General features: G+C 41.4%; 1 protein-coding gene across 3 annotated transcripts; it reads right to left on the minus strand.

The window, feature by feature from the left end:
- Positions 1-22: 22 nt before the first annotated feature.
- ZNF318 (zinc finger protein 318) lies at positions 23-27,954 on the minus strand. 3 transcript variants are annotated; one of them, XM_081140071.1, is made up of 10 exons: positions 27,385-27,954; positions 24,350-24,501; positions 18,281-18,920; positions 15,856-17,268; positions 14,270-14,369; positions 11,254-11,558; positions 6,230-6,433; positions 5,670-5,769; positions 4,701-4,819; positions 23-4,434 (listed from the first exon to the last, which is right to left on the minus strand). In XM_081140071.1, the coding sequence occupies exons 1-10, from the start codon at positions 27,847-27,849 to the stop codon at positions 1,105-1,107; spliced, it is 6,828 nt and encodes a 2,275-aa protein (XP_080996197.1). In that variant the 5' UTR covers positions 27,850-27,954; the 3' UTR covers positions 23-1,104. The 3 variants fall into 3 exon arrangements, with proteins under 3 accessions (XP_080996197.1, XP_080996199.1, XP_080996198.1); XM_081140073.1 differs by lacking the exons at positions 23-4,434; positions 4,701-4,819; positions 5,670-5,769 and adding exons at positions 5,887-5,918; positions 6,023-6,120 and having other exon boundaries at positions 27,385-27,932; XM_081140072.1 differs by lacking the exons at positions 23-4,434; positions 4,701-4,819; positions 5,670-5,769 and adding an exon at positions 5,955-6,120 and having other exon boundaries at positions 27,385-27,932.
- Positions 27,955-27,971: the final 17 nt, after the last annotated feature.

A 27,971-nucleotide genomic window follows, 5' to 3' on the forward strand; every position in this document is an offset into this window, starting at 1 on the left:
AACAAAAATCCAGAAAGAAACATGAGATTAATGTATTTATTCCAAGTAATTAACACATTAAAAATAAAGTTAAACTTGTCCAAGCCAACTCATAAATTCTTTAATCTTTTAACAAAATGTACAACCGAACACATCACACTATGGTGGAAATAATGTGGGGAAGGGAGAGGTAGAGGAAGGAATACATATGGGTTGTGGAACAGAGAATAAATCCAATCCCAGAACAAGTTTCAGATCTCTACCTCTTCAGAACAGAAATGGTGCTATGCAACTTAACACAAAGTGTTACTGCATCACAATACAATGAACAAGGGCCATTTCGAAAATAAAAGTGACCCAAAAAGTATATTTGCTCCTGGCACTGAGCCATGAATAAGCCTTACCGATTTGTTGTCTTCCATAATGAGCCTGCTAGGTTTTCTTCCATGTTTGCTGAAGCCATTTCCAAACAGGTTTGTGGGTTAGCAGGACCATTTCAAGCCAAAGCAACAGAATGAGGAAAGTATGGGGACTGACATGACACAAGGAAGTAAACAGTAAACAAAAGATCTACTCACGCTCCATTTCAAACAATCTTAAGGCAGGCCCATCCAAATGGAAGCCTAACAGAGGAACAACCCTTCCTTCATCAGTTTTCCATTTCTGTAAGCTTTCTGGTATTTCTCCCAGAGACCTATCAAGCTGCCCAGAAAATTGGGTGGGGATACAACACAGCAATTGGAGAAGTCCGCTCTTGTCCTCCCCCCCACATTCCAGAAATGGCAGAGTCAAAGGCAAAATACAATCAAAGCACACTATGTGGTAAGCCAAATAGACATTTGATTTTAATGACAAAGTAGGAGAAAATAAATTGGCAAAAAAAAATTAACAGAAAGTACTTTTTTACAGATATGTACAGAAATTATGATTGATTTGTCTGATACCTTAAAGAGAAAGGAAAAAAGGAACGGAGGTAAATTTTTTAGCTTCCATGAACATTTACTTTAGATGCTGACTGCATTTCATGGTATAGGTTCCAGATGAGTTAGCCAAATAGTCCTGGATCATTTGGGCACCGGATTTCTAGAAGCCAATTTGATTCATCCACAAGTAGCTCTGCATAAACTAGTCGTGAACATAGGATTCTGTGTGGTCCTGGATGGCATCAACTGCAGCGTCTTGTGCAGGTATTTCCTGAGCAATATTGTCTCCAACTACCTGCTCCCTTATAGGGGAACCAGGAGCCAAAGATTTTACCAAGTTCAAAGGGTTGTCATTGTCCTCATCTACTTGAGGAATTGCTACCTCTGTGATGGATGCATTCACTATTTCTAGCTGTAGTGGTCCCATCTCTAAGGAACTACACTCCGGAGGGTCACCTGGCATAGAGAGATGAGAACATAACTTCTCTTTCTGAACTCCAGATGCCCGTGTGACAAAGTCAACAAGGTCTGGAAGGCAAGGAGATGGCCCAAGGCCTGTAGTGTTCATTGTTTCCGATTTCAAACAGAGTGAATCTTGTTTTTCTAATTGAGAAGTTTCTTTTACTTCCTCAGGCATTGTTCCTCCTGCTAAAAGGTCAAGGGCCTGGTGTGTTCCCTCTAGGCTCCCCAAGCCAAGGTCAACATTTTCCATAGGATGTCCAGTTTTCAAAATGTTAGGAGTGACCCTCCCACTTCTGGGATTAGATGAGTTTTGTTCACACTCTGCACCAACATTAAGCACCAGGGGTTTGGGAGAATCTAATGGAAACTCAGAAAAGGATGGGACTGATTCAAAGCCAGTGAGAGTTGGGGGAGTACATCCTATAGGTGACAAATAATTTTCTTCACACAATTTCTGGGACAGGGCAGTTGGGGATCTGTGTGCTGGGTCTACTTGAGTACTGCAGAAATCAACACCCACAGTCCCCAGGTTCCCCAGGGCAGCAAGTTTTTCTACTTTCAAGCCTGTAACTTCAAAGTCTTCTAAGGCCTTACTCTCTATTGCCACTGTTAATTCTGGACGGACATCTTGTAGCTCCAGGGCTTCCACTTCTGGTTTCTTTGGGCTCTCCCAACTCTCTGTCTTCTTGTTTTCATCCCAAACAGCCAGTTCATAGACCAATTTACCCTGAAAGTCTTTCGATCTTTCTCTCTTGAGTTTGAGGCTTCTGTACCTTGAAGCTCTGGAAGCTGATTCTGGAGGTGAATTTTCTAGACACTCCTCACTACCTGTTGTAACTCCTTGCTCCTGTGCATAACCTGTTACACACGTATCTGATCTGGCTGGGGACTGAAGAAGCAATTCTGGAGCAGAAATTTTCACAGCTCTGTCTTGTGGGTTCTGAAGTAAAGACTTAGCTTTTGGTGGAAATGAATCTATTTTTGCTTTTGTGGAAGATAAAGTCTGTGCACTCAATTCAATCACTACTTTACTTTGAGTTTCACTTCCTGTCATCAATTTCTTGGATTGTTCAGTCTTTTTGTCAGTGATTTGCAACTTTAGCTGTTCTGTTTTTCCCTCCCACATGTATCTGTTCCTATGGTTCAAATTAGAATCCTTTATGTTATTGGGCCCAACACTGATACCTGTTTCCTTTCCTATCCTCTCAGAGAGCTTTGCTTCCCTTTCTTTCAGTTCAGTGTTTGCCTCTATCTTACTTTCTCCACAATCCTTATATTGGTGGAGCTCTTGGCTTTCTTCATCCTTGTTACCAGATTTCATAAGGTGGTTTTCTACCAACTTCTGAGATTCCATGGTATTACAGTGTTTATCTGACAGCTGAGGGGCTGGCTCTACACCTGGTGGCCCTGGCTCTTCCGCGTCAAGCTCAATTTTTCCCTCTGGAGATACATCCCTATTAGTGTCACTCTGGAAGGAGCTAGAAGTCCACAAAGCCAAAGTGTCTGTCTTTGGGGTAATAGTTTCATAAGGCTTGCTTTGACACAACCTTGTCAGAGGCTGTAGGAAGCCATAGCTGCTGCCTCTGCTTTTTGAGTCTACATGTTCTACAACCGACCATTTCCCTAGGGACACCAGGGTTTTTGCAATGGGTTTTTTAGGGTTTCCAACTGAAGGAACAGAAACCAAACTTCTATTTGGAGGTAACTCCTCTTGGGATGCACTGCTGTGCAAAGCAGACGTGGAAAAGGTATCTGAACTTTCAGGTCTAGAGAAGTTGCTATTTTCCCCATTGGCCAATGGACCACTACTCAGCTTAGTCTCAGAGGCCCCTTTTCCACCACTACTGTAGAATATGTCATACAGGTCCTTAGCATTGGCTGTGGCTAAACATGAATTTCGCTTTTCCAATTTTTTGGCTTGTTCACTGAACACACTTGAGAGGGGAGGCGGTGGACGCACTAACACAGAGAATAGGGTCTGGTCCCGATCACTCTCACTCACCCCAGGAGCCGTCTCATCAGAAGGAATGGCAGTTGGCTGTGCTGAGGCCATGATGGCTACCGGCAACACTGGATTCAAAATGTTAGGACCCAGGAAGCCAGGGCTGATTGTGTGAGATACAGCTGGGTTTGATTTTACTGGAGCCAAAAGAGCCTTTGCTTGAGCAGAAGGGGCAGCTGCAGCTGGATGAGGTATAACTGGGGGGGGTGGAGGTGGGGGTGGAGGAGGTGGTGGAGGAGGCGGGAGCATTTGTTCAGGTATATGGGATGGCTCATTCTTTTCAGCCAGCACCATTTTTTCCTCTGGAGACCCTTTTAGAATCACCTCCTCCCCTCCAAATGCTTTGGAGATGATGTCAGGAGGCAAGAGGAGATCAGATGAAGACTCTTTAACCACTGGCAGAGGCTTAGCAGTGGTTCCAGAGGACTTGATGGATAGAAAAGTGTTAAGAGGAGCTGGCTTGCTGACTGTGGCTGACCCTGACTTGCGGAGCACTGTTGATGGGATAGGCAGGTTGGGTCGGATCTTAGTCTGGGTTGAAGTTGTCACAACAGGCATCCAAGGGCTAGTATGTGCAACAACAGTTTTCCCAGAGAGCTTGATTTTGATGGGCTTTGCCTTCCCAGCTTCAGCTTTGCTATCCTCTTTGTCCTTACTGCTTTCCACAATCTCTTCCTTGGGCATACTTTGGGCCACTGAACTTTTTTCCTCCTCTTTTTCTGGTTTCTTCCAGCTGAATTTCCCAAAAGATGAAGATGCTGGTAATTCTTTCTTTACTTCTTCTTTTAATTGGAGTTTGATGCTACTCTTCCTCTTGTTTTCATCCTTTTCAGGGGAGTTCCCATCCTCATAGAGCTGGTCCTCTAATTCCTCAGAGACCTTGTCATCTTCCTTTATGTCTTTCATAATCTTTGCCTTTTTTTCTTTCTTCTCTTCCTTTGGTTTCTCAGTAAGTTTGCGTTTTAGCTCACTCTGACGTCGCCTTTCTGTCTCTAGGACCACAGCCAAGCCAGCTTGGCGGTCCAGATTCCGCCGCTCCTCATACAATGGGTTTTCGACCACATATTTCTGGGAAGAGAAAAGATAAAGGCTCAACAACTGGTCAAAATACTACAAGAGAGAAAATATTGGCCCCACCAATCCCCAGAAGTCATCTCTCTCAAGGATATAGATGGTTCTATCAGGACAGCATCTCTCACTAGGATTGAGAACTTCCTAGCAATCATATGGAATTTGTAGTGTTAATGACTTTTTCTGGTTGTCAACTTGTTTGACAAAGTCAAAAGGATTACTGCAGAAAGTGGGAAACCCCACAGGCTACTACAAGAACCAACCTTATATTTCTCATTGTGTTGGTGACCCTTCACATGTTGCTCTCCAGAAATTGAATCCCCCAAAAATTCCTCACAGAGCTGGCAGTAATATCCAGTGATGGGAATCAGAAACTCAGAGCCTGGAAGTGGAAGAAAATCAAGAAAATAAGTTATTTCCACCCAGGATGACAGCAACCAAAGGAAATCCCACTTTCCCTTTGTAGTAAAATGGCTAATGGTATAGAGGACCTTACCCACTTTTGAGTCAGAAGTAGCATTTAGATAAATTTCAATGGCATAGTCTTCCCAACCTAAAGCCTGAACTCAGGATCTATGCCTTCTACCTCTTGGGAACACTGACTGGTACATTCAGGAGTTTCCTGTGCCAGACTCATTTCTGTTGCCAATTCTCCTCAAACTCCAACTAGCACTAAGTATTTTAGGAGATTTTAAAACTATACTCCCAAATAGCCCAGTACTATTTGTATGAGGATCTCTCATGTTCGTATTAATTACTCAGGAACCATCTATCTTCTTCAGATCTATAGGATGTAGCAGCACTGACTACTTATGAAGGTAAGAAACTGAGAAGTTTAAAGACAAAGAAACTTTCTACTTCTCAGTTTACCCCCTTAATAACAACTATTCAAAAATATTTCTTAGTTGAAAAGGCAGTTAAATTACTGCACCGTTTTTGGGTTTTAAAACTGTATTTCAAATAAATAAGACTTTAGTGCATAAGCCAGTGTCAAAGAAAATTCTATTTTTAAGTGGTATACATGTTTAATATCTGTTAGATTTTTGGCCATATGGATAGAGATCATTCTTGTCTTATACAGTTCTGTATTTCTTCAGGACCTAGTATTCTTACAGTTTTGTCAAAAAGTATTTATGTTTCACACTATGCTGCTTCCTAGCACCTTAGTTTAGGGATACCTCCTCCTTGGCTGAATATAAGGAAACCACAAAAATGGTAGGGAGGAAACATACCTTTTGCAGGAACAGTTATCTTGTCAGTGCGCTTTGTGGTATCTTGCTTGGCCTCACTCTGGGTCTTTAAAGCCCAAGGTCTGTTGTAGGGATCCAGTGTCTATTTGCAAGAGGCAGAGGCGCTCACACAACAGCACTAAAAACTCAATGACCCACTTTTCTTTTCTTTCTCCCCACACACCAGGGGGGACCAGAAGCCCCCAGCTACCCACCCCCACCCGCTCTGCCAAACGTTTAAACGGAAATCACCTGTGGAAAAGGTAAACACATGTTAGAGCAAGTACCAGCAATGGCTAAAATGAAACAAATAATCAGGTGCTCAAGGAATCAAAAGAGGCTGAAGCCTCACTTACACTTGTCATGGTGTTTAGTTACAGGCAGGTCCCCTGGACTGAGACCTGGGGATGGTGTCTCCTTTGCTGGTATCTCTTGGCTCTTCATATTGGGGCTCCTGCCCATATGAGAATGTTTCATTTGCCAGCTTTGTAATGCAGATGGGGGTATAGAAGTTTGAGGGGAAGGAGGGTGAGAGAAGCAGTAACAGAGGGCAGGGTACCTACCTGTGTGTGCTTCTTATTGTGCATATGGGTGAAGAAGTCAAACATGGTCCCACAGATGGTGTTGCAGTCCTTGCACCAGTGACTGCCAGCATCATAATACTCATAGGCAGCAATGGGCTGATCAGACTGCTTAGTAGCTGACTGGAGGCTCTCCACAGGCTTAGGGCTCTTAGTACGAGAATTCTCAATGTTTACCTTTGATTCCTACAAGGGAAAAAAACCTGCACTTAGAAGAAATTCAAGGCAGCCTAGATCTGTCTTCTCTCAGAAAAAGCAAGTAATGCCCTAGCCAGTATGTCTCAGTGGTTAGAGTGTTGGCCCGTGGACTGAAGGGTCCCAGGTTAGATTCTGGCCAAGGGAACATACTCATTGCAGCTTGATCCCTGGCCCTAGTGGGGGAGCATGCAGGAGGCAATCAATTGATGTTTCTCTTTCTCTCTCTCTCTCTCTGAAAAGCAATGGAAAAAATATCCTCGGATGCGGCTTAAAAAAAAAAGAAGAAAAAGCAAGTAACCTATCACAATTATAGAAATAGGCCTCTATGATCATTTTTCCAGTACCCAAAGCTGCATAAACTGGAGAAAACTCCAAAGAAGTCTCTGTAAGGCTCAAACAGAACTAATTAGACTCCAGAGTACTATCTCCTCATGGGACTAAATCACAATGGCAACATATTTACTTATATATCCTACAATATCTAGAAGAATACTCAAGATTATCGAAATGCTGGCTGCCTCTGGGGAAGTGAAGTAGAGAACAGGAATAGATAAGGGTCTTTTTATTGTATACCCTTTGGTAGATGTTGAAAGTGTTACCTATGCAATTAAATACAACAGTGAAATTTAAAAATCATAATGAAAACTATGGAGGGAAGAAAAACCAAAGAAAAAAGGTAAATTTACAGGTTATGCAAATGCAGAGAATGGATGACAGTGAATTCACTTATCACAGAAACATACCGGTAAGGAACACTGGAGAGCAGGGATTATGATGTGCACAAAGCAGACAGTAGTCTATTTCTATTGATATTTTATACCACCAATTTAACACCTCTGAGTTAACATGAATCCTCTTTTAAAACATACCAACTCCCAAACATTAAGTTATCGATAATAAATACTTTAATATGAATTCATATGTCAGTTAGCTGAGAACAACACACTTAGGAAATAAGAATTTTGGTTAATGTTCAGGAGTGAGGAACAGAAAAGAGATAATTCTGGAACACAGAGTGGGTAAGTATACATAAGGTTCTATAGTAGATAAGATCAGGGAGCTAGGCATCTATAATACTGACTGGTGGGAAATGGACAGGATAAAGGCTAATAATTAGCACATCAAAGATAATCTTTCCTTATTCAAGAGTCACTAAAGCCCAGCCGGAGTGGCTCAGTGGTTGAGAATCGACCCAGGTACCAAGAGGTCACAGGTGCGATTCTTGATCAGGGCACATGCCTGGGTTGCAGGCTCGATCCCCAGTAGGGGGCATGCAGGAGGCAGCCAATTGGTGTTTCTCTCTCATCGATGTTTCTATCTCTCCCTTTCCCTTCCTCTCTCTCTAAAAAAAAAAAAAAAAATCAATAAAAAGTGTTATTAAAGAAGTCTATTTATTGACATGAAAAGAAGTTCATTATATTCTGAGAAAAGTATGTAACAAAATACATTTGAATAATCAATAAAGATATGTGAATAGGCATAGAATATCAAATGTTACCTTATCCAAAAAACTTTCCCTAACTACTCTATATCCCTTATCCTATTTTCTTTGTTTAGGCACTTGTCATTACCTAACCTGAACTTATTTATTGTCTATCTTCTCCTATTTCATGAGAAGAAGGAACAAGAACCTTGTCTATACAGTTCCCTGCTATACTTCCCATATCCAGGATAGTGCCTGGCACTTTCTCAGAGATCAATAAATATTTCTTAAATTAATGAACAGAAAAAGAGTATTGGAATAATATATAAGGTATTAATAACAGTTGTCTCTAGGTGAATGAAATGATGGAAATGTGTGTTTATTTTTATGAAATGAATAGAAAACAGAAAACCAAATATGCATTTTAAAGAGAGGCAAAGAAAGAAGAAATACCAAGAACAGGTAGAAAAGAGAGATTACAGACACAACGTTCCTTACTGCTGAAATGAAAACTGAATTGCAACATATTTCTGTTAGCTTCAGAGAACATGAAGACTCACTCAAATAAAGATGATAGACTATCATGGGTTGGTGTATAAACAGAGCCCCAAACAATGTATAATTCAACTACAAAGAGCCAGAACTTTCAAGCTCTTCTCCCATTAAAGGTCATTGAACTCAATGACCCTGGTATAAAAGAGTATAGTGTTATCTGGTTGAGAAAGAGAACTCTCCAGGAAGATACGGAATAATGAGAGTTTGGTTGATAGAGAATACAGAATATTCTTTTCTCTATCCCCCAAACATGAACTGAGCATCTACTATATACTAGACATACTGGATGCTGTGGGAAACTCGAAGATAAAGTTATACTCTTTTATTCTCACAAAGCTCTCATTTACTGGAAGACAAGCATGAGAACAGACATGCTGTAAATCATGTTTTAAATATGATAGAATGAAATACATCTTATAAAGAAACAAAGTAATATATTGTAAGAGTATTAAAGAAGGGCTCACTAAATCTGGGTAGAACTCAGGAATTCTTCATGGAGAAGTAGTATTCAAGTTGGGCCTTAGAAGATGAGTGGGGTTGGGAAAAAGATTACTCCAGGCTAAGAGAATTATTAATGCAAAATTAGAGAGGCAAAATAGCATATTGCACATCTTGAAAAGTGCAAGCGTTCTGAGGTGGTAGGAGTCTAAGATGTAGTGTAATATTTATTGAGCACTACTCACTATGTGCCAGGCCCCAAGCTACATATTCGGGACTATATTGAAGAATAAGACAGTGCCTGTCCCTTGAACCTTAAAATCTAATTGGGGGAACACATGCAATTATATAACTGTCATAAATGCTAAGACAAAAAATTACAAGTACTGTGAATGTGTATCAGGCAATTTTAACAGTCTGGGAAATCAAGGAAGGGAGTCAGGGAAATAATTTAAGCTGCAACCTGAAGAATGAATATGAGTTAGTTACAAGGGATAAGGAAAGAGTGGGGTTTGCATGATAATCAGAGGGAAGAGAAGATGCAAAGACATTAGAGAGAATGATAGATTTGTGGAAAAAAAAGGCCAGTAATGAAATTATAGTGAGTCATGGGGAAAAGATGCATAAAATGAGGCTGAAGAGGTACGCAAGGGAATATCATGATCAGTGGCTGTATGTGAAGAAAGAAATAGGAGTGTAGCAGTATAAGCAAGACTTGAAGGTGGCCTGAACTTGGATGGCAATGGAGATGGTGAGATGGATGAAATTGAGATCTATTTTGGAGGGAGAGCAGGTAGAATTTGGTATGGAGCAGTAAGGGAGAAGAAAGCACCAAGAATGCTTTTCAGATTGTTGTCATGAAAACTAGGACAGTAGTGCCATTCACTGAAATGGGTAATAACAGAGGAAGAAAAAGTTAGAAAGAAGTTGAGCACAATCATTAGTTTAGTTTAGGATATATTGATTTTGAGGTATCTATGAGACATTGAAGTAGAAATGGTGAGTAGTCTGTTGGATACTTAGGTTTGGACCTCAAAAGAATCAGTATAAAACTAGAAGGTGTCAGCATGGTATTTCAGCATAAAACTGAATAAAATTACCTAAGGAAAAGCAGAATTCTGGAGAACTAAGCTAGGACTGAGACCTAACTAAAATAGTTAAAGATCAGGTATAAGAGAACAGGCAGGGAAGGAGACTAAGCAGCAGCAGCCAGCATGCTAGGAGAGAAAGAAGTGTGATAGCAGCCAAGGGAAGAAAGCATTTTTAAGAGTTAGTGACTCCCTGTATCAAATACAGTAAACCTTCGATTTTGCAGACCTCAATGTAATGGACTTCTGACTTAACAGACAAAATTTCTGGTCCATATGTCATAAGTGAAAATTAACACCTTGTTAATTTTAAAATGCTTTTAACCAAGATTTGCTTATAATTAAATTAACACGTTAAATTTTTTTGTTATTAATTCACTGTTATTTTTAACAAATTTTTGCGAATAGGCCATATGTTGGAAAAAACACTGTAGTAACTGCACTGGCATAAATAAATATTCCATATCTACAACTATAGTCTACATATTTAAATCCAAGAGTCACTGCTTATAAACAATGTTCAGTGAATGATTAGTACTTCATCACAAGGCATCTCGCCCACTAGGTAATTGGTTCTGTTGTTGCGTGGCATGATTTTCTGCAGCAGTTTTAACGTGTGCAGGCTGATGATGTTCCAACAGGAGCTAAGCCATGCCTCAGCAATGTGCATTTGTTTACTCTTGGTGACTGGTGAATGCATGCATTTACTAGACCTATTCAGTATAAATTTAAAATTATAGTAATATATATAGAAAACTTTTCTGTGAAATTAAACTTTCCAAACATACTTAATTTTAATTACACAAACCTGTCTACATAAGTAAAAACGGATAAACTAATTTGTCAATTTTTTAACATACGCATTTGGAAAACCTACTTTATTATATAACGGACTTCCGGCTTTAATGGAAACCCTCTCACCTGAATTAATCTATTACATTGAGATTTTATTGTACTGATTTGACAACTGAAATGTACAACATGACTTTGTTGCTAAACATGAACCCACAATATGGTATATATAAGTTATGATAACAGAAGCCAAAACTGGAGTAGGTTAAGGAGTAAATGCTAGAACAAGAACATGGAGTGCCCTGAATACTGAGGATTTGGGATTCTTTGTCCGCAATGGGGAACTGCTAAAATTCTGGAGAGTATCATGATCTGATCTATGCTTTACAAAAATCTAACAAGAGTAAGAACAGGTTGGAAAGGAAAACTAAGAAAATGGTTAGTTATAGAAAGCTTCTTTAGGAGTCCATGAAAATAAAAATATAATAAAAATGGAAAAGTTGAGTTTTCACCTTGTTGTTCGAAGAGGAGTTTAAGTACGATGACACTTTTTCTGGGCTCTTAGATTTTTCTGCTTTCCCAGGCTTCTCTGTAGGCTCCTTACTGTCACTTGAAGACTTCTGGGATTTATCCAAAATGTTAATTCCCAAGATTTGAGCCACTTTGTCCAGTTCAGATTGCTTCTTTTCGGCCTCTTCTGCCTCTTGTCGAAGTTCTGCGATGTCCTTCATAATGTTATCCTGAAGCCGACTCACTTCCACCAGGAGTGGGTCTTTGTGGCCATCCTTCTCCCTTCGTTTCTTGCGCAGCATTTCCCCTGAGCAATCAAATGTCAATGGAAAGAAACACAAGGAAAGTAAGTTAAGACAAATTATTTTTCAGTCATAAGTAGCAATCTCTCAAGATTTTATGGTCAAAAATCTTTCCCACAAAACTTTTTTTTTTAATCTTCACCAAAGGATATTTTTTTCCATTGCTTTTTAGAGAGAGTGGAAAGGAGGGGGGGGGGGAAGAGAGAGAGAGAGAGAAAGAGAGAGAGAGATATCAATGTGAGAGAGACACATTGATTGGTCACTTCCCACAGGCGCCCAGAATGTGGCCAGGGATTGGTGTCTGCAACCGAAGTACATGCCCTTGACCAGAATGGAACTTGAGACCCTTCAGTCAGCAGGTGAACACTCTGCCAAACACTGAGCCAAACTGGCTAAACCTCCATAAAACTTTTAAAAACCAAGTGGAACTCTCTTTCCACCTGGGCTGGTTTAGTTGAAGCTTCTATGGAGGTAAAAGAGGAGTGATTACATTATCTTTCATACAGGGGTTATTAGCTAAGGATCTACAGACAGGCCTCAGGGGCCCCATGAATCCCCAAAATAGTATACATACATGTTGTGTGCATGTGTTCTCCAAAAAGATTAATAAATGTTTTAACTATGAATCCAGTGGCTGTCCTCTCCAGATCCAGAAATGCAAAGAATTATTCAGAGGATAAAAATTGGTAACATGTTCAACTTAGTCTGATTTAAGGACCCTTTACCAATGCCTACCACTGAGTTTTAAGTTTTGCCTTAGGCTCACTTAATGTTATCTCCTAACCAAATGGTAGGTCCTCATGAATTAATCCTCACAGGATTAGTAACTAAGATTCTTATCCCTAAATAGTTCAAACCCAAACAGGACAAATGATATCTTCTCCCACTCTGTTTTCCCACGCTATCACCAAGCTGTAGTATTTAGAAACCTTGTTATGTTCTTTCCTTGAGGTGTATGTTAATTCTTAAAAGTATAGGTGAAGAGAAGGAATCAAAAGAGGTATCCTGGACCCTGGCCGGTGTGGTTCAGTGGTGAGAACGCTAGCCCATGCACCAAAGGTCGGGTGTTCATGTACTTGGGTGGCAGGTTCAATCCCTGGCCCAGGTCGGGGTGTGTGCAGGAGGCAACCAATTGATGTCTCTCTCTCACGTCAATGTTTCTCTCTCTCTCTCCACCTCTCCCTCCCTCTCTCCTTCATTCACTACCTTCCACTCCCTCTAAAAATCAATGGAAAAAATATCCTCAGGTGAGGATTAACACACACACACACACACACACACACACACACACAAAGAGGCATTATAGAACATCTTTTTAGGACAAAAAGTAAAGTACTCAAAAAATGATGGGGACATATCAGAACAACACAGGAGTCAACCTAAAGGAGTCCCACTGGCCAAATCTGGGACAATTTGAACATGAAAATAAATGACAGCATTTTATTACAATCTATTGAATGAAGAATCCATGAGTTCACAATGATATAAATGGATAGATAAATAAATGGAGGAGGAGAGGTAGGTGGGAAGCTCCTCCTTACAACATAAAGTAAACTAATGAAGACAGAATAATGAAATTAGAAAATCACTATTTAACAACCATAACAACAACTCATTCAGGCAAGAACATCAATGAATGCTAAAACTAGTAGGCAAAAGTTTGAGGAGCAACTGAATATTTATATAGTCTCAAAGTATCTCCCCTATAAGATACTTACTAATTAAAAAGGGTAAAATAGTAACTTTACAGTGGAGAAACCTGGCAGACACCACCTTAACCAAATGATCAAAGTTGGTATCACCAGTAATGGGACAAATCAACACTTGATATGAATTCAGCATCACCCTTCTGTGATGTTCCTGCCAAAAATTCATAATTTGAATTAAATAAAGACAAACCAAAATTAATGGACAGTCTACAAAATATGTGACTTCTCTTCTAAAATGTCAGTGTTGCCCTAGTGGGTTTTGCTCAGTGGTTAGAGCATCAGCCCACGGACTGAAGGGTCTCGGGTTTGATTCCGGTCAAGGGCATGTACCTCGCCTCAGCTGCAGGCTCAATCCCTGGCCCTGGTTGGGGCAACTGGGGGAGGTAGCCAACCAATGTCTCTCTCTCACACTGATGTTTCTCTGTCTCTGTCTGTCTCTATCTCTCCCTTCCACTCTCTCTGAAAAGCAGTGGAAAAGAATATCCTAGGGTGAGGATTAAAAAATAAAAATAAAATGTCAATGTCATGAAATAAAAAGATTCAGAAATTATTACATATTAAAGGAGACTAAAAGAGCATGACAACAGAATGCAATGCATAATCTTGCATTTTCTTTTGCTGTAGGACATTATTTAGACAACTGGTGAAATATGAGTATCAGTAGACTAGTACTACATTACTGTTCATTTCCTAATTTTGGTAAATGTACTATGGTCATGCAAATCAATTCTTTGTTGTTAGGAGACACATGCTGACTCAGGAAAAATTATACACACCCACAGATTGAGAGAGGGGAAAAATAGGAATAGAGCAAATATAGCAAAATGCTAGTAATTATGAATACGTGAGAATTATTTACACTACAGTTGTAACTTTTCTATAAGCCTAATTATCTCAAAAAATTTTTACAGTGAAACTTCAGGCCACTCTTGTCTGAGAGTCCCCAGAGTTCTTGATTTGGGTCTCCTACTCAAGTTACTACAGTCATACAAAGGGGTGTCTGATACCTTGTTGTTTATGAAGTCGTTCCAACTCAGTCCTGAGATAGTACATTTTCTTCTGGCGAGCTTCCCTGTCACTCTTTAGCTTTTCCCTCTCTTCAATAACCTGCAAAGTACAAAACAGTAAGAAAGTGCTTCAGCGTCCAATATCTTCCATTTCCTATTGCACTCATCCATAAGCCCTCATGCTAGGTAGTATCTGAATGCAAGAATCTAAATATCTGTACACAGAAGCTCTGACTTTATAGTGAAGGTGATTTCATTCTGATTCAAGTTCCAGAACTGAATTATCCTTTCCAGAGCTACACTGCCCAAAAAGTATTATTTTTATACAGGAAGCACTACACTATTAATTTTAACTAATGCTACTGAGAGCAATTGTTAAGATAGTAGTTCTAAGCCCAAAGGGAACCATCAAGAAAGAAACTAAAATGTGTTATGGGTGAGGCACTGTGTTAGCTGCATTACATATGTCATTTTATTTCATTCTCATGACATTATCTCTGTTACAGTAAGAAGATTGAGGCTGTGAAAGATTAAGTAACATACCCAAGATGATATAGTAAGAGGATTTAAAATTCATGTATAAATGATCTAAAGCTCATAATCTTTCAATTGTATTACTACCACCTAATGGAAAAAACAAATATGGCTTGTCCATAATGGGCAAGTGTGAAAAACCTGTGTTATTATCAGCCCTGATATAAGTGCTAGGTCCTTAATGGGAAAGTGCTCAGTCTCCAAACAGTATCTCTTCAGTCTTGTCTTTTTTGAACCTACCCTTCTTTCCCAAAAGATTTCAACAAAATGGAACACTGAAGTTCAGGGAATCCAAGTACAGTGGAAAATTAAGCTAATTTTTTTTGGTCTTCTCAAGGATTAGCTAAATTTCTTGTAAACTGGAAAAAAATGAGATTGGTTCTCCAATTTTTCCTTTTCTTGTTTTCTCCTCAGGTGTTATTTTATTAGCAAATCAAATCTATGCATATAACATTTTTACGTTCCTAAACAAAGTCAGTTAATAGTTATTAAGAACCTTTAAAATTAACAGTATGTATTAATTTTTCCATTTAAAATTCTTCTAATTAGTATTGCATGTCCCTACATAATTTTTACCTACTGCTCTAAAACATTAAGAATTATTGTACCTTTACCACAGCCACTGCTCCCTTCCAACAGCCTGGGAACCCAATGAGCCTTGATAGTATAAAAACTACTTTTTTTAAAAAAGTGTCATAAAAAGATACTCCATCAGACAACCCAATTTTGGTTCCTCACTCCCTGATGAGGTCATATTGAAGACTTCAAGGCTCATAGTGTTCTAAGGCAAATATTTTGAATAAAGAAAATAAACTTAAAATAGAAAAAAAGTAGTCTAGCAGTTACAGTGGGACCTAGGGCCAGACTTAGCTTAGTCTTAATAAAAAAACATGTGAGAAAAACAGGAGATATATACATTATTTAGGGTGATGACAGCAGTCTCCAAAGAACTTAAGAGGGTCTTAAATTTTTTCAGCTCCCTCTAAAAGACAAATGCAAATTTATGTTAAAATAAAAGACTCAGGCACAGGATCCCCAAAGCTAATATTCACCTTCAGCTTCTGGGAAGCACGATTCTTCTCATCAGAGATCTTTTCCGGATTATATCTTATGAGCGATGGGATGGTCACCTGGACAGGCAATTGTGCAGTAGGAATTGAGCCTAGCACTAACTCATCCTGTTTGGGCTCAGCAGGAGTCACAGTGGGGATCACACGAAGATTGGGACGGCTACGAGTAGCTTGTTTGGTAACTGGCATTACCCTGTGTGGGTCAGGTAGAGGGTGCTTTGATGGTTGTGAGGTGGAGTACATGGGCCACCTTGAGGCTGCATATGCCATGTAATGCCTATAGGCATCAAAGGAAGCAGGGGGAATGGCAGGACCCTGGTAGTTTGAAGGTATCCGAGCTGCAGCAAACTGAGAGGCTCTTGGCACATGAAACTGAGATAAAGAAGCAGTGTGTGGAAGTCTAACTGGGGCGGATGGGGCCGATGGCAACAGGCACCTGACTGCAACAGACGACTGAAACCCACTGCCAACCACCTCTGGTCCTGCAATATGACCCCCTGGATGGTCAGACTTTAGGAATGGGGGGCTGTTTTTTGTGAGCAGGTAAGGATCCACAGGGGAGACTGGATGTGGACAGGACACCTCCGGGGAGTGGGTATTGCTATGGTGTGCCTCCCTGCTCTCCAATTTGTGAGGATCTGAGGAATGTCGATCAGCTGAGAAACGGCGGTCAACTGAGGAACAGCGGTCAGTGGAGGAACGTGATGGCTTCTTGCCATGAAGTCGTTCCTGGGTGCGTGCAGCCAATTGACTAATCTCTGTTACCCCAATATCCAGGCCTATGGTCTTGAGCAAGTCATGAATCTTGGCATATTCTGGATTGGTCTCTTCTATTGATTCTAGCTTTACAGCTGGAACTGAAGATGGCAGGGAAGAGCTTGCTTTCTGCCTCAAAACTTCACTCTCGGAGCCCCCAAGGGGCTTCGGTGGAGATTCTGCCTTTAAATCCTCTTCTTCATCTCCATAGAGAAACTTCTCCTCATCCTCAATGTCAGGGAAGCTACGTCGCCTTTTCTCCTGTGTACTGGTAGAATCTGCCAACATGCTCAGAATGCGGGAAAAACCACTGCCATCCTGGCTAGCTCTCTCATGGGGCAGCAAGAAGTCTGTGTGCCGCTCAGGTCCCTCAGGCTTCATATCCAATTTCCCTTTGTGGCACAGAAAACTTCCAAACTTCTCTCGGAGAGGACTGTTATCCTTGGTCATCCCAGGGAGGGGACCCCATTGGTAGAGGTTGCCCTGAGGTTCCTTCAGGGTAGTCTCTACCATAGTCCCCTTGTTGTTTTCAAGCTCTGAAGCAAAAGCATCAATAGCACCACTCAGTGGAACAGATGGGTGTCCAGAGTAGAGAGAATGATCCTGGCTGCAGCTGGTACTGCTGGAAAAACTCTCAAGCTGCAAAGACAAATACAACCAATTTGGCCTCTAAGCAGAAACTCAGAAAACTAGCAATTGAGCGAACTACTTAGTTACTTTGTTATTCTTGAATTAATAGGAGGAAGATAAGTATGGATGAAGGGGAGGTACAGTATCCTTAGCCAGGTTCAAGATTTAGGTCCCCATCTCTCCAGATGTTTCTGCTATGGCAAAGAGAAATAGGAAAGAAGGCCAATTTGAATGAATCCTCCCTTCTGCTCATTTGTTGTCCTTATCAAAGAATCTGAATAGAAAAGAACTTTAGAGATGTCCTAGCTTACTTGTTTTCTACGGATTCCAAAAGAAAGAAAAAAACACACATATAAAGGTAGAGCTGCTTTGGTTGAAGTGGAGTTAGGAAACTCTGAAACACTAACTGTCCAGCCTCCCCTTGCTTCCCTAAGTATCCTAAGTACCTCTTCAGAAACCTTTAGCTGTTAAAAGGACAGCTAAAAACTAGTGCTCATGCCTGACCATCTTTTCATAGGTGAGGAAAAAACATCAAGGCCCAGAATGGTGAGGTGAACTTGTCTAAAAATCACACAGCAAACTGGTGGCAGAGATGGGTCCAGAATCAGAATCACCTGATTTCTGGTCTAGTGTCTTACCACTCATTTATTTTGTTTTCTCTCTAAAGAGAGATGAGGAAAATTCAGATCATCTCCCTTTGCCTCAAGCTTCATTTCCAAGAAACTCATACTCAAAATTCCTACAGGGCTACCCAGTTTAGAGAAATAGATACAATGGATAGTCTCCAAAATGTCTGTTTAGAAAGCCTAATATATGACAGTAGAAGCTCTCTACTGATGCATTATGAGACATACAGTTAGTTTCCTTTGGGAGTCCTGGAAGGTGCAACTCATAGGCATAACAATGTTGGCCCAGTACATATTACAAAGATACCATTAGGGATAGAGCCCCAGATAAGTAACCAGGCTTTAAGGTATTAAAGGAACTAGCAAGAGACCATAGGAAGAAACACAGCAGAGACCTGCATGGAAGGTTCCATGTCCACCTCAATCCGCTTCTTCAGAATCGACTTCTTGGGCATCACAGATACCTCCTCAGGCCGATGTAAAGAATATGCTGGTTCTGATGCTGTTAGCACACCTGACAATCCAGGGATGGAACAGCTTGTGCCACCACCATCAACTCCCACCAGCTCCTGACTCAAGTTCCTACTTCGTTCCTCCTCTTCCTCTCGTTTTCGCCTGGCAAGGTCCAGCTCTCGAAACTCAGGGTCTAGAAACCTAGGGCCTGGGCTCTGTCTACGCTGTCGATAGTTGCGGGTCCCTGATGTAAAACTTGGGTGATCACTTCCCATGCTATGCGTCTTCTCTGTGTCATCATAACGGGGCCGTTTGGCCTCCCGGCTCCTTTCCTCAGGTCGTACAGAGTAGGAGCCTTTGAGTTTGTCTCTACTCCGTTCTGTTCCATGCAACATATCATCATGACAACTGATATGGGGACTATAATCAGAACGATGCAGGAAAGTTTCTCTTGTTCGGTAGTCCTCATCTAGCTGTCCCAAGAAGGGACTGAGAGGCCTCTCCTCCCGGGAAATATATCGTTCAAGACCTCGAGTGCTTTGGGAACTTCGAGTGAAGACAGAATCATCAGTCAAGTTATCCCTGAGGAAAGAGAAAAGACTTACTGAATACAATAGACTTGGAAAGAGCAAGACCAGACAAGGCTAAGAGACTGACATTCGATATGGATGCTATAGAATACTTAGGACAAAAGACAATAATCATGAAGTCCAAGAACAAATCACATGGAACATTTTCCTTCCCTTTCCCCTGGGGCACACACAAGCAGCTTCAGCCTCAAAACAAGGGGAAATATTACTAATCTATATAGACAGACCTCTTAGGCTGATTTCTTTGACTAGACTTTGGTGGTAAAGTATCATGCTGGGGTTTGGCAGATGTGAAACCACCACTACCAGACTACGAAGAGCCCTGGGTTACGGACCTCTACAGTAGCTAAGTTCTAGCTCTTTGCTACTAAAAGTGTGGTCTGAATAAGCAGCATCAGTATTACCTCAGAACTTTTTATTTTTTAATTATTTTTTAATTTTTATTTTTTTAAAATATATCTTTATTGATTTCAGAGAGAGAGAGGGAGAGAGAGAGATGGAAACATCAATGATGAGACAGTTATTGATCTGCTGCCTCCTGCACGCCCCCGAATGGGGATCGAACCCACAACTTGGGCATGTGCCCTGACTGGGAATCGAACCCCGATCGCCTGGATCCTAGGTCGACGCTCAACTGCTGAGCCACGCCCGGCCAGGCACCTGAGAACTTTTTAGAAATACAAATTCTCAGGCTCCACTGAGGCCTACTAAATCAGAATCTGCATTTTAACAAGATCTCCATGTGATTTGTATGCACTTTAAAATTTGATAAACACAAGTTAAGATCACTGATTTTCAAGTTGTCCTCCACAGAGATTCTAAACAGTGCTCAAGAGTTGCCAAAAAAAGGACATACTAAGAAAACAGAGTGTGCATGGCTCTGAGCCTTCTACTCATTGAATCATACTAGCCCCAAAGTTATCTGTTTATATAGTAAAGTTCTGTATAATATTTCACTTGGAAAAGAAAGATTTCACTGTAAGAAAAACACACACAAAACTTGTAACTACTGATCTACCTAATTGGCATAATTTTCTTGTAAGTTTTAGAAGGTTCTCCAATGCTTTGTTTTGCTGGCTCACATATTAAAAACTGTAAAACTCCCTCACAGCCTGTTTTGTTACCCTCTTTCCTGCCTTGCCTTGATAGCCATGAGCACTCTGATAATCTCAGGCCCAGGAAAGAGTTTGTGATGGTGTGGCTCACTATATATTTTTATTTCATAGAAATAAAAAGGTCTTGGACCTTTGTGACATGAAGGTAAAAAATACAGGATGGGACATCTGTCCTTTTAGCTCAGAGCTCTACACCACATACAACAGTCCTAACCTTTTTGGGCATATGGTCACAAAGCTTCTATTGCCCAAAAAGAAAGTTTCTGACTTAAATCATAGATGGAAATAAAGATCCTTTAGCATTTTCAGCATATGACTTTTAAGTAATATGAATGAAAAATTTACATGTCACTCACATTCCAGAGTGAATTACCATCCAAAGCGTGGTAATTATTAGTGTCCTCTAAGTTTCTGATACCTACTTTTGTTTTTTGTGAGTTTCTAAGAAATGACTTTTTCTTAAAAAAATAGTTGCTTTCCTGTCTCTGGGACTAAGTTAGCAGAATATAGAAAACTCCAGTTGCCTTTTCTTATTCACCAGCCCAGCCTTTGTTCAAAGTTTCAGATCGGGTTAACAGCTATAAATAACTTTATGAAAGACTATCAAGGATAAACTTTATCCCCTCCTATAAAAGAATGCCATCTGTGGGAATCCAGGTTCCTGTTACCTCCTTCCCAAGAATCTGAGGAATTTTAGGTTCTCAGTATAGAATGAAATAGGAAGGGATGGGAATAATCTCTGAAATCAAATGTAAAAATATTTTACTTTATAGGTTTGTCAGCTGTGAACACACCTATTTCCAGAGAGTATTGTCCATGAGGTGAGTCACTCCATTGCTAAAATACAACCTACCATACAAAAAGTCGCTGATACTATTAGTGAAGGGGAAAAAAAACAGTCTCCATGAGTAGTAGCAAGGTCATCCATGCTCCCACATTCAGCTCCACTAGAACTATTACATGTCACCACCAAACGGCATACTAACCCAAGATCTAATCCAACACTAAATACCAAGAAGCTAGAAATGAGATGACTCTCAGAAAGTCTCAGTCCAGACTTGCAATCTCCAGCAAAAGGAGACAAAAAACAATGAAAGAAGGCATAGAAACAGTTAAAAGAATAAATTATCATGTAAATACAGGCAGAAATTGGGTTGCTTATTAGAAGTTTCTATCCTCCTTCCCTAGCTCTCCCAAAGGATAAGTGAAAAAACTGGCTGCAATAAAAGTGAGCCCTAAAAAGGGCCACCTGATCCCCTATAACTCAGAATAGTCCAGTGACAGATTCTTTATTAGAGCTTTGGTTAAGGCCAACTCTTTCCTAAAATATGATCTATTTAAAAATTGGATTGTTGGATGTGGGTGATGAATACATGGGGCTCACTGTACCATTCTCTCTGCTTTTTTTGTATTTACAAATTCCATTAAACAAGTTAAAAATCATATACAATAACATTATGTCCACAAATAAATTTGTACACCAATATTCACAGCACCATATTCATAATAGCCAAAAAGGAAAAACAACTCGAATGTTATCCGTCCATTCATCGCTAATGACTAGATAAACAAAATACCTACAATGAAATATTATCGGCAATAAAAAGGAATGACTGAACCTTGAAAAACTGTTATGCTGCCCCAGTTGGGGGACTCAGTTGGTTGGAGCATCATCCCTGCACCAAAAGGTTTTGTGTTTGATTCCGGATCAGGGCACAAAGCTAGGTTGTGGGTTCAATCCCGGTCCGGACACGTACAGAAGGCAACCAATCGATGTTCCTCTTTCACATCAACGTTTCTCTCTCACCCTTCCTCTCTTTCTAAAAAATCAATGAGGAAACATATCCTCAGGTGAGAATTAAAAAAAAATAATAATGAGAAAAACTGCTATGCTAAGTGAAAGAAGCCAGTCACAAAGGACCATATGTTATATGATTCTACTTATATGAAATATCCAGAATGGGCAAATCCATAGAGTTGGAGAGTAGATTAGTGATAGGCTAGGGCAGAGGGTATGGAGAACTAATAGCTAAGGATGCAGATAATAAAAATGTTCTAAAATTAATCATAGTGGTGTGAATGCACAACTCTGTGAATATACAAAAAGTCACTGAATTGGATGCTTTAAATGGGTGAACTGTATGGTACATGAATTATGGCTCAATAAAGCTGTTAAAAAAAGTCCTTCAGAGCCCAAACTTTCCATTCTTTTATTTTGCTGATTCCCTAAAATGCCTGAAGAAAGATGTTTGCTTCTGTCTTTTCCCTATGGCAAATCAGAGGGAGGGGGGAATCCTACTCCTTCAATGTATGTCAGGGCAAGGAAGAGTGAGGGTATAATAATTCCAAGAATGGAACTTACAATGTGCAGAACTTACAATGTGTAGTGATAACTACATCCGCATGTCTTTAGAAACTGTCTTCACACAACTTGATCATGTTCCCTTTTCAGAATAAGCTACAGTCCTACATACAGAGCTGCCAAGGTGAGGATACTGATAACCCTGGCAATCTGGCTGTAACCCAAACCTGATATAAAATTTAACAGATTCAATAAGGGAAAAGAAATAATTCTGGGATCTCAGGAAAAAAATAAACAAAAACCTACATACAAAGGATGAATATGAACTGCTTCATTAGCTAAAAATTGGACTCACTTTCAGGAGACATTCTGAGAATGCCAACAGTCCCATGTCCTGGTTCTAGTGGACAGTAATTATCCACAAACCCTATTGAGCAAGAGTGCAGGAGGTAAAAAGTCAAAAGAATGGCCTCCTTTTAGAACTTTAATACCACTTTCTCTAAAATAGACTTGTTTCTCTAAAATATATAATTCTGAAAAGATTACTGCCCCAAATCCCTAAGAGGAAAATTTTAATTTTTATAATTAAAAAGCAGAAAATTGGCTATCTGAAGAACACATGCATAATGAAGTTCATGGAAAGGGAGGTGACACCTTAGGCCTAACAAGAGGAAATGCTAAAGTTACCTCAAAACCTCAGCAAGGAAGGAAGACTATCACACGATGTACCACCCACTCACAATGCCTACTCAGTCATCTCCTAAAATAGAAACAGCAGAGGGGCAAGGGCTGTTTTCTCAATTAAGTGATATAGTCACATACCCTGAAGCCCTATCTTCAGAAGCTTCAGTGTTATATGACACTGGACTGGACTGCCTTGCTTCAATGCATCAAATAGCCACTGGAGTTTTGAAATAAATATTACCAAAGGGCAACACTGGTCCTCAGACTTCCTGCCAGCTGTCCCTCACCTGCCTGCCTATGCTCTGTGTACCACTACATGGAAGTACTAGTTTGAAAGAACAGTACATTGATTTATTGCTACTGCTAATCATTTGTGAAAATTCCCAATGTGCTGAGCAGAGACCATCACAGACATGGTTCTCAGATCTCAGGTAAACTGAGTGGTTTCCCTGTACTGTCCTTACTTTTTTACTATTGTGAGGTGAAAAACATCTAATGTGATTATTTACTTCCCATACATAGTTAAGTTCCTAGCACCTGAGATCTATATTTAGTACTCTGTAGGGTGTGTTTGCCCTTCCACAACACTTAATAGCTGTAAAATAGTAACATTTTTAAAGATCCTTAACTTTCTATTAATGCTTATGTATTTAATATAGATATGTTACACATGAATTTATCTAAACACTTTCTGAATCTATAGTTCAGCCTGGATAAGCAGAACAATAACACTATTAGAAGATTTCCTATTTTGTCCAGAACTTTCCTTTTGAGGAAGGGACCCCTAGTATCAGTATCTTAGAATTCATATCATCTCAACTATTTTTTTTAAAAAAATATATCTTTATTGATTTCAGAGAGAGGAATGGAGAGGGAGGGAGGGAGAGAGAGACAGAAACATCAATGATGAGAGAGTCATTGATCGGCTGCCTCCTACAAGCCCCTCACTGGGGATCAAGCCCACAACCGGGGCATCTGCCCTGACCGGGAATTGAACCAAGATCTCCTGGATCCTAGGTTGATGCTCAGTCGCTGAGCCACGCCCAGCCGGGCTCAACTATTTTTAATTTGGAGGACTCTGTTTATGTTCCCTCAGCCATCCCCTTTCCAGTTGGACCAGGATGACCTTTAAAGTATTTTCTTCTATATAATTCTTTCAGCAACAGTGTCTACATAAATATACTCTTCCCAACTCACAAAGTCTTTTCCAATGTTATACTTTGTACTGGATATCAAGCATCACTCTTTCAAATATACCGTTCAGAAGACAACATTTCTATCTTCAACCACTATTATAGCCCTGCCTCAGATGAAGCCCACCTGTCCATGTCTTCCAGATTATCCACTGGTGAACCCAATCTATCACTAAGCCGCCGTCGTTCTGGTATGCCGACACAGAAGCGGTCATTGCCAACAGTGATCCTTAAGCTCTGTTCCAAAGAAGGGTCAGAACGCAGACCAGGAGAGCGTCTCTACAAAAGCAAAAGATAATAGTTAATAGGTCAAGACATCCCTTTTGGAAAGAACCCAAAAATGTTCTTCCTAGTCATAAAGCTGTGGTCCAACAAGGTGAGAAATGGCTACAGTAAGATACTACTCCAAAAATAGAGCACTTTTAAAAAAATTATCATTTTCTTAGATGAAAGCCCACACTTCCAACCCTCCCAATCCGTGACCTCTAATTCTTTCACTTACTGGTACTGGGCATGAGGCTAGAGAAGTGAATAAATTCTGCTCTCAGAACCTATACATTTCTAGTGAAGGAGGCAAGGCAAAAACAGTTGAAAAGGAATTCTGATAGTAAGTGCTATAAAGTCATTAAAACATAACACAAAAGACATTGGAAGAAAAGGACCTACTCACAGGATGGTTAGAGGATTTTCTGAGGTGATACCATTCAACCTGAGGCCTGAATGATGTCAGTCTTACAAAGAACAGATGGAAGGATGTTTCAGGCAAAAAGAATGAGCTCTGTAATGAGCTTACTATGTTTTGGGTAACAACAGAAAGGGGACGACTGTGACTACATAAGAGTGACAGAAGAGATGATAGGCAGAAACAAGTTATGAAATTTGGATTTTATTCTTGTTGTTAATCCTTACCGAAGGATTTTTTTTTTCCATTGATTTTTTTTTATAGAGGGTGAAAGGGAGGGGGAGGGAGGGAGAAACATCAATGTGAGCCAGACACATCGATTGGTTGACTCCCGAACTCACCCTGATGGGGTCAGGGATCAAACCTGCAACCCAGGTACATTCCCTTGACCGGTAATCGAACCCGAGACCCTTCGGTTTGCAGGCAAATGCTCTAACCACTGAGTCATATCAGCCAGGGCTGGATTTTATTCTTTAAAATAAGCCACAGAAGAGTTTCAAGCAGGAAAGGGAAATGATCTGACTACCTTCTTCCTCCAGATGCTCACACTGCTCATACCCTCATTTCCTTCAGGTCTTTACTAAAAAGTCACCTTACCAGAGCCCTTCCCTGGCTACCCTATCAAATATTATAACTCCTGCCCTGACTGGTATTTCTCAGTGGTTAGAGCATTGGCCTGTGCACTGGAGGGTCATGAGTTTGATTCCTAGTCAAGGGCACATACCTGGGTTGTTGTAGGTCCAATCCCTGCCCCAAGTCAGGCATGTGTGGGAGGCAACCAATCAATGTGTCTCTCTCACATCCATGGTTCTCTCTCTCTCCCCCTCCCCACTCCCTTACATTCTCTCAAAAAAATCAATGGAAAAAATATCCTCACTCCTGGGATGAGGATTAAAAAAAACCCTGTAACTCCCTTCTCTGTTTTCTTAGGCATTTCACATGCCAAACATTTTACTTCTCTATTTTATTATCCAGCTCCCTCTGATAGAATATAAGCTCTACCAAGGCAGTTTTTAACTGGTTTGCTCACTGTTATGCCCCCAGTACCCAGAACGGCACCTAAAATATGGTAGATGTTCAATAAATACTTCTCAAATGTATAAAATAAAGTTTTAAAAACCATGTTGATTGTTGGGCACAGAATAAACTGGAAGGTAACAAGAGTGGAGTGTAAAGGACCTAATGTAATAAGCCAGGCAAGACACAGCAGGGTTTAGAAGAGCATGATGGCAAAAGGACAGTTTGGGGGAATATATTTTGGAGGTAGAGGGGACAGGTTAGACAGACGAAGTTAATATGACAGATTAAGCTTGGGAGAAGGGAGATAATCACTGTTTTGGCTGAGCAATGGGTAATGTCACTGAGACATAAAAGACTGGAGCAAAAAGGTTGTGCATTGGAGAAGAAAAGGGCAGTTTGGAAACGTGTTCTGTAATAACTAACACTCAGACTATATAGCTGCTGATCTATGAAAATCTTAATTTAGTGACAAGTCAATTCACCCATGATCAGAGTATCCAGAGCATACAGTTAGAGCCCTTCAAGAAAACAGAAACTTTGTCACGGGGTTTTCAAAATAAAATCCAAACCCAAAACACCAGACCCTACCCAGAGGCTCTACTAAGAGTGATGCTTATGGTGAGAGATCAATTATTATGTCTAAACTATTATGCTTTGTTCCTCTAGCAGGGAAATACAACGGTAAAAATCATGGGTGCCTCGGAGCCAGGCAGACATGCATTGAATCACAGCATCACCACTTCTTAACTGTGTGACCTTGATTAAGTTACTTAAACATCTCTGGGTTCCTCAGCTGATCTTTAATAGAGAATACTTTTAAATGCCTCACCTCAAAAGGTTGTTCATGTTCAAAGAGAATGTGTAAAGTGAAAGGCTAAGCCCAATTCCTGCCACATAACTCAGTTAAGTGATAGTAGTTATCACAAAGACTGTGGGTGAGTATGCACACTTCACTTCGGAGAAGCAGCTCCAATTTAAATAGCCAACGATTTACACTCTAGGTGTCTACCTGGGCAGTTTAAGCAACCCTAACTCGCCACGAAGACATTTCAGCATCTTTTCTGCGATGGGGGGGTGGGGGGGTGTAGATCAGGTCTAAGGGGATACAAAACCACGGAACTTTGAAGAAGAATCAACTATTGAAAAAGTACCAAGCACACGGTTTGGAGAAATTCCCCTCGCCCTGGCAAACTTTTCCACACCTCACCCAGAGTTCGACAAACAGCCTAGTCCCCCAAAATAGAGCACTGACTCCCGACCAGGTGCCCTAACGGGTCCGAGTCCTTATTGTGCAAATGAAGCTCCCGGGGCTGACAGGGAACCTCCAGGTCGCCAAGGGAATGAAGAACCTCTGATTTGGGGACCCTGGCCTGGAGGCCCGGCGGCGCCGGGGCTGAGGGCGTTTCTGGAAGCGAGAACCCTGGGGTACGGAGAGAGTCCTGGTCAAGGGGTGGGATTACCCGGCTGCCGCTGTCGCCTGGATGGTCTCCGCGGCCGTCCCGGGCGAAGTCGGAGCGGGACTCCCCCCGGCTGCTGCCTCGGAAACCCGCCGAGCCCGGCGGGAACAGTCGTCGGCCCCGCGGCGGCGACGGGGAACCGCGACGGGTCCTCGGCGGGGAAGGGGAGACGCGACGACCCCGCGGCGGGGACGGCGAGGCCCGGCGGCCGCGGGGTGGGGATGGGGAACCGCGGCGACCCCGGGGCGGGGATGGTGAGGCCCGGCGGCTGCGATGCCCTGAAGGCGAGCGGGGCCGGCGAGCCGGGGTCCGCGACGCGGAGGAGCCGGAGGGCGGCGGCGGCGGCGGCGGCGAGGTGCGGCGACCCGAGCCTGAGGAGCCGGAGCTGCGACCGGTGCGCGGGCAGCCCCCGCCGCTCTCTTTAGGCCGGTGTGAAGAGACGGAGGAGCGGGAGCCGCTGCGGTACATGGCTCCGGCAGCAGCGGCCGCGGCGGCAGGTCTGACCCGCAGGCACCCCGGACGCGCGGCCCCACCGCACCGCCGCAGCTGCAGCCTCGGCCGCCACGGCTGCCGCGCGCCGCCCCCTCAGC

The sequence above is a fragment of the Miniopterus schreibersii genome (assembly GCF_964146895.1).
Source record: "Miniopterus schreibersii genome assembly, chromosome: 6".
In the NCBI taxonomy this organism is placed as follows: domain Eukaryota; kingdom Metazoa; phylum Chordata; class Mammalia; order Chiroptera; family Miniopteridae; genus Miniopterus; species Miniopterus schreibersii.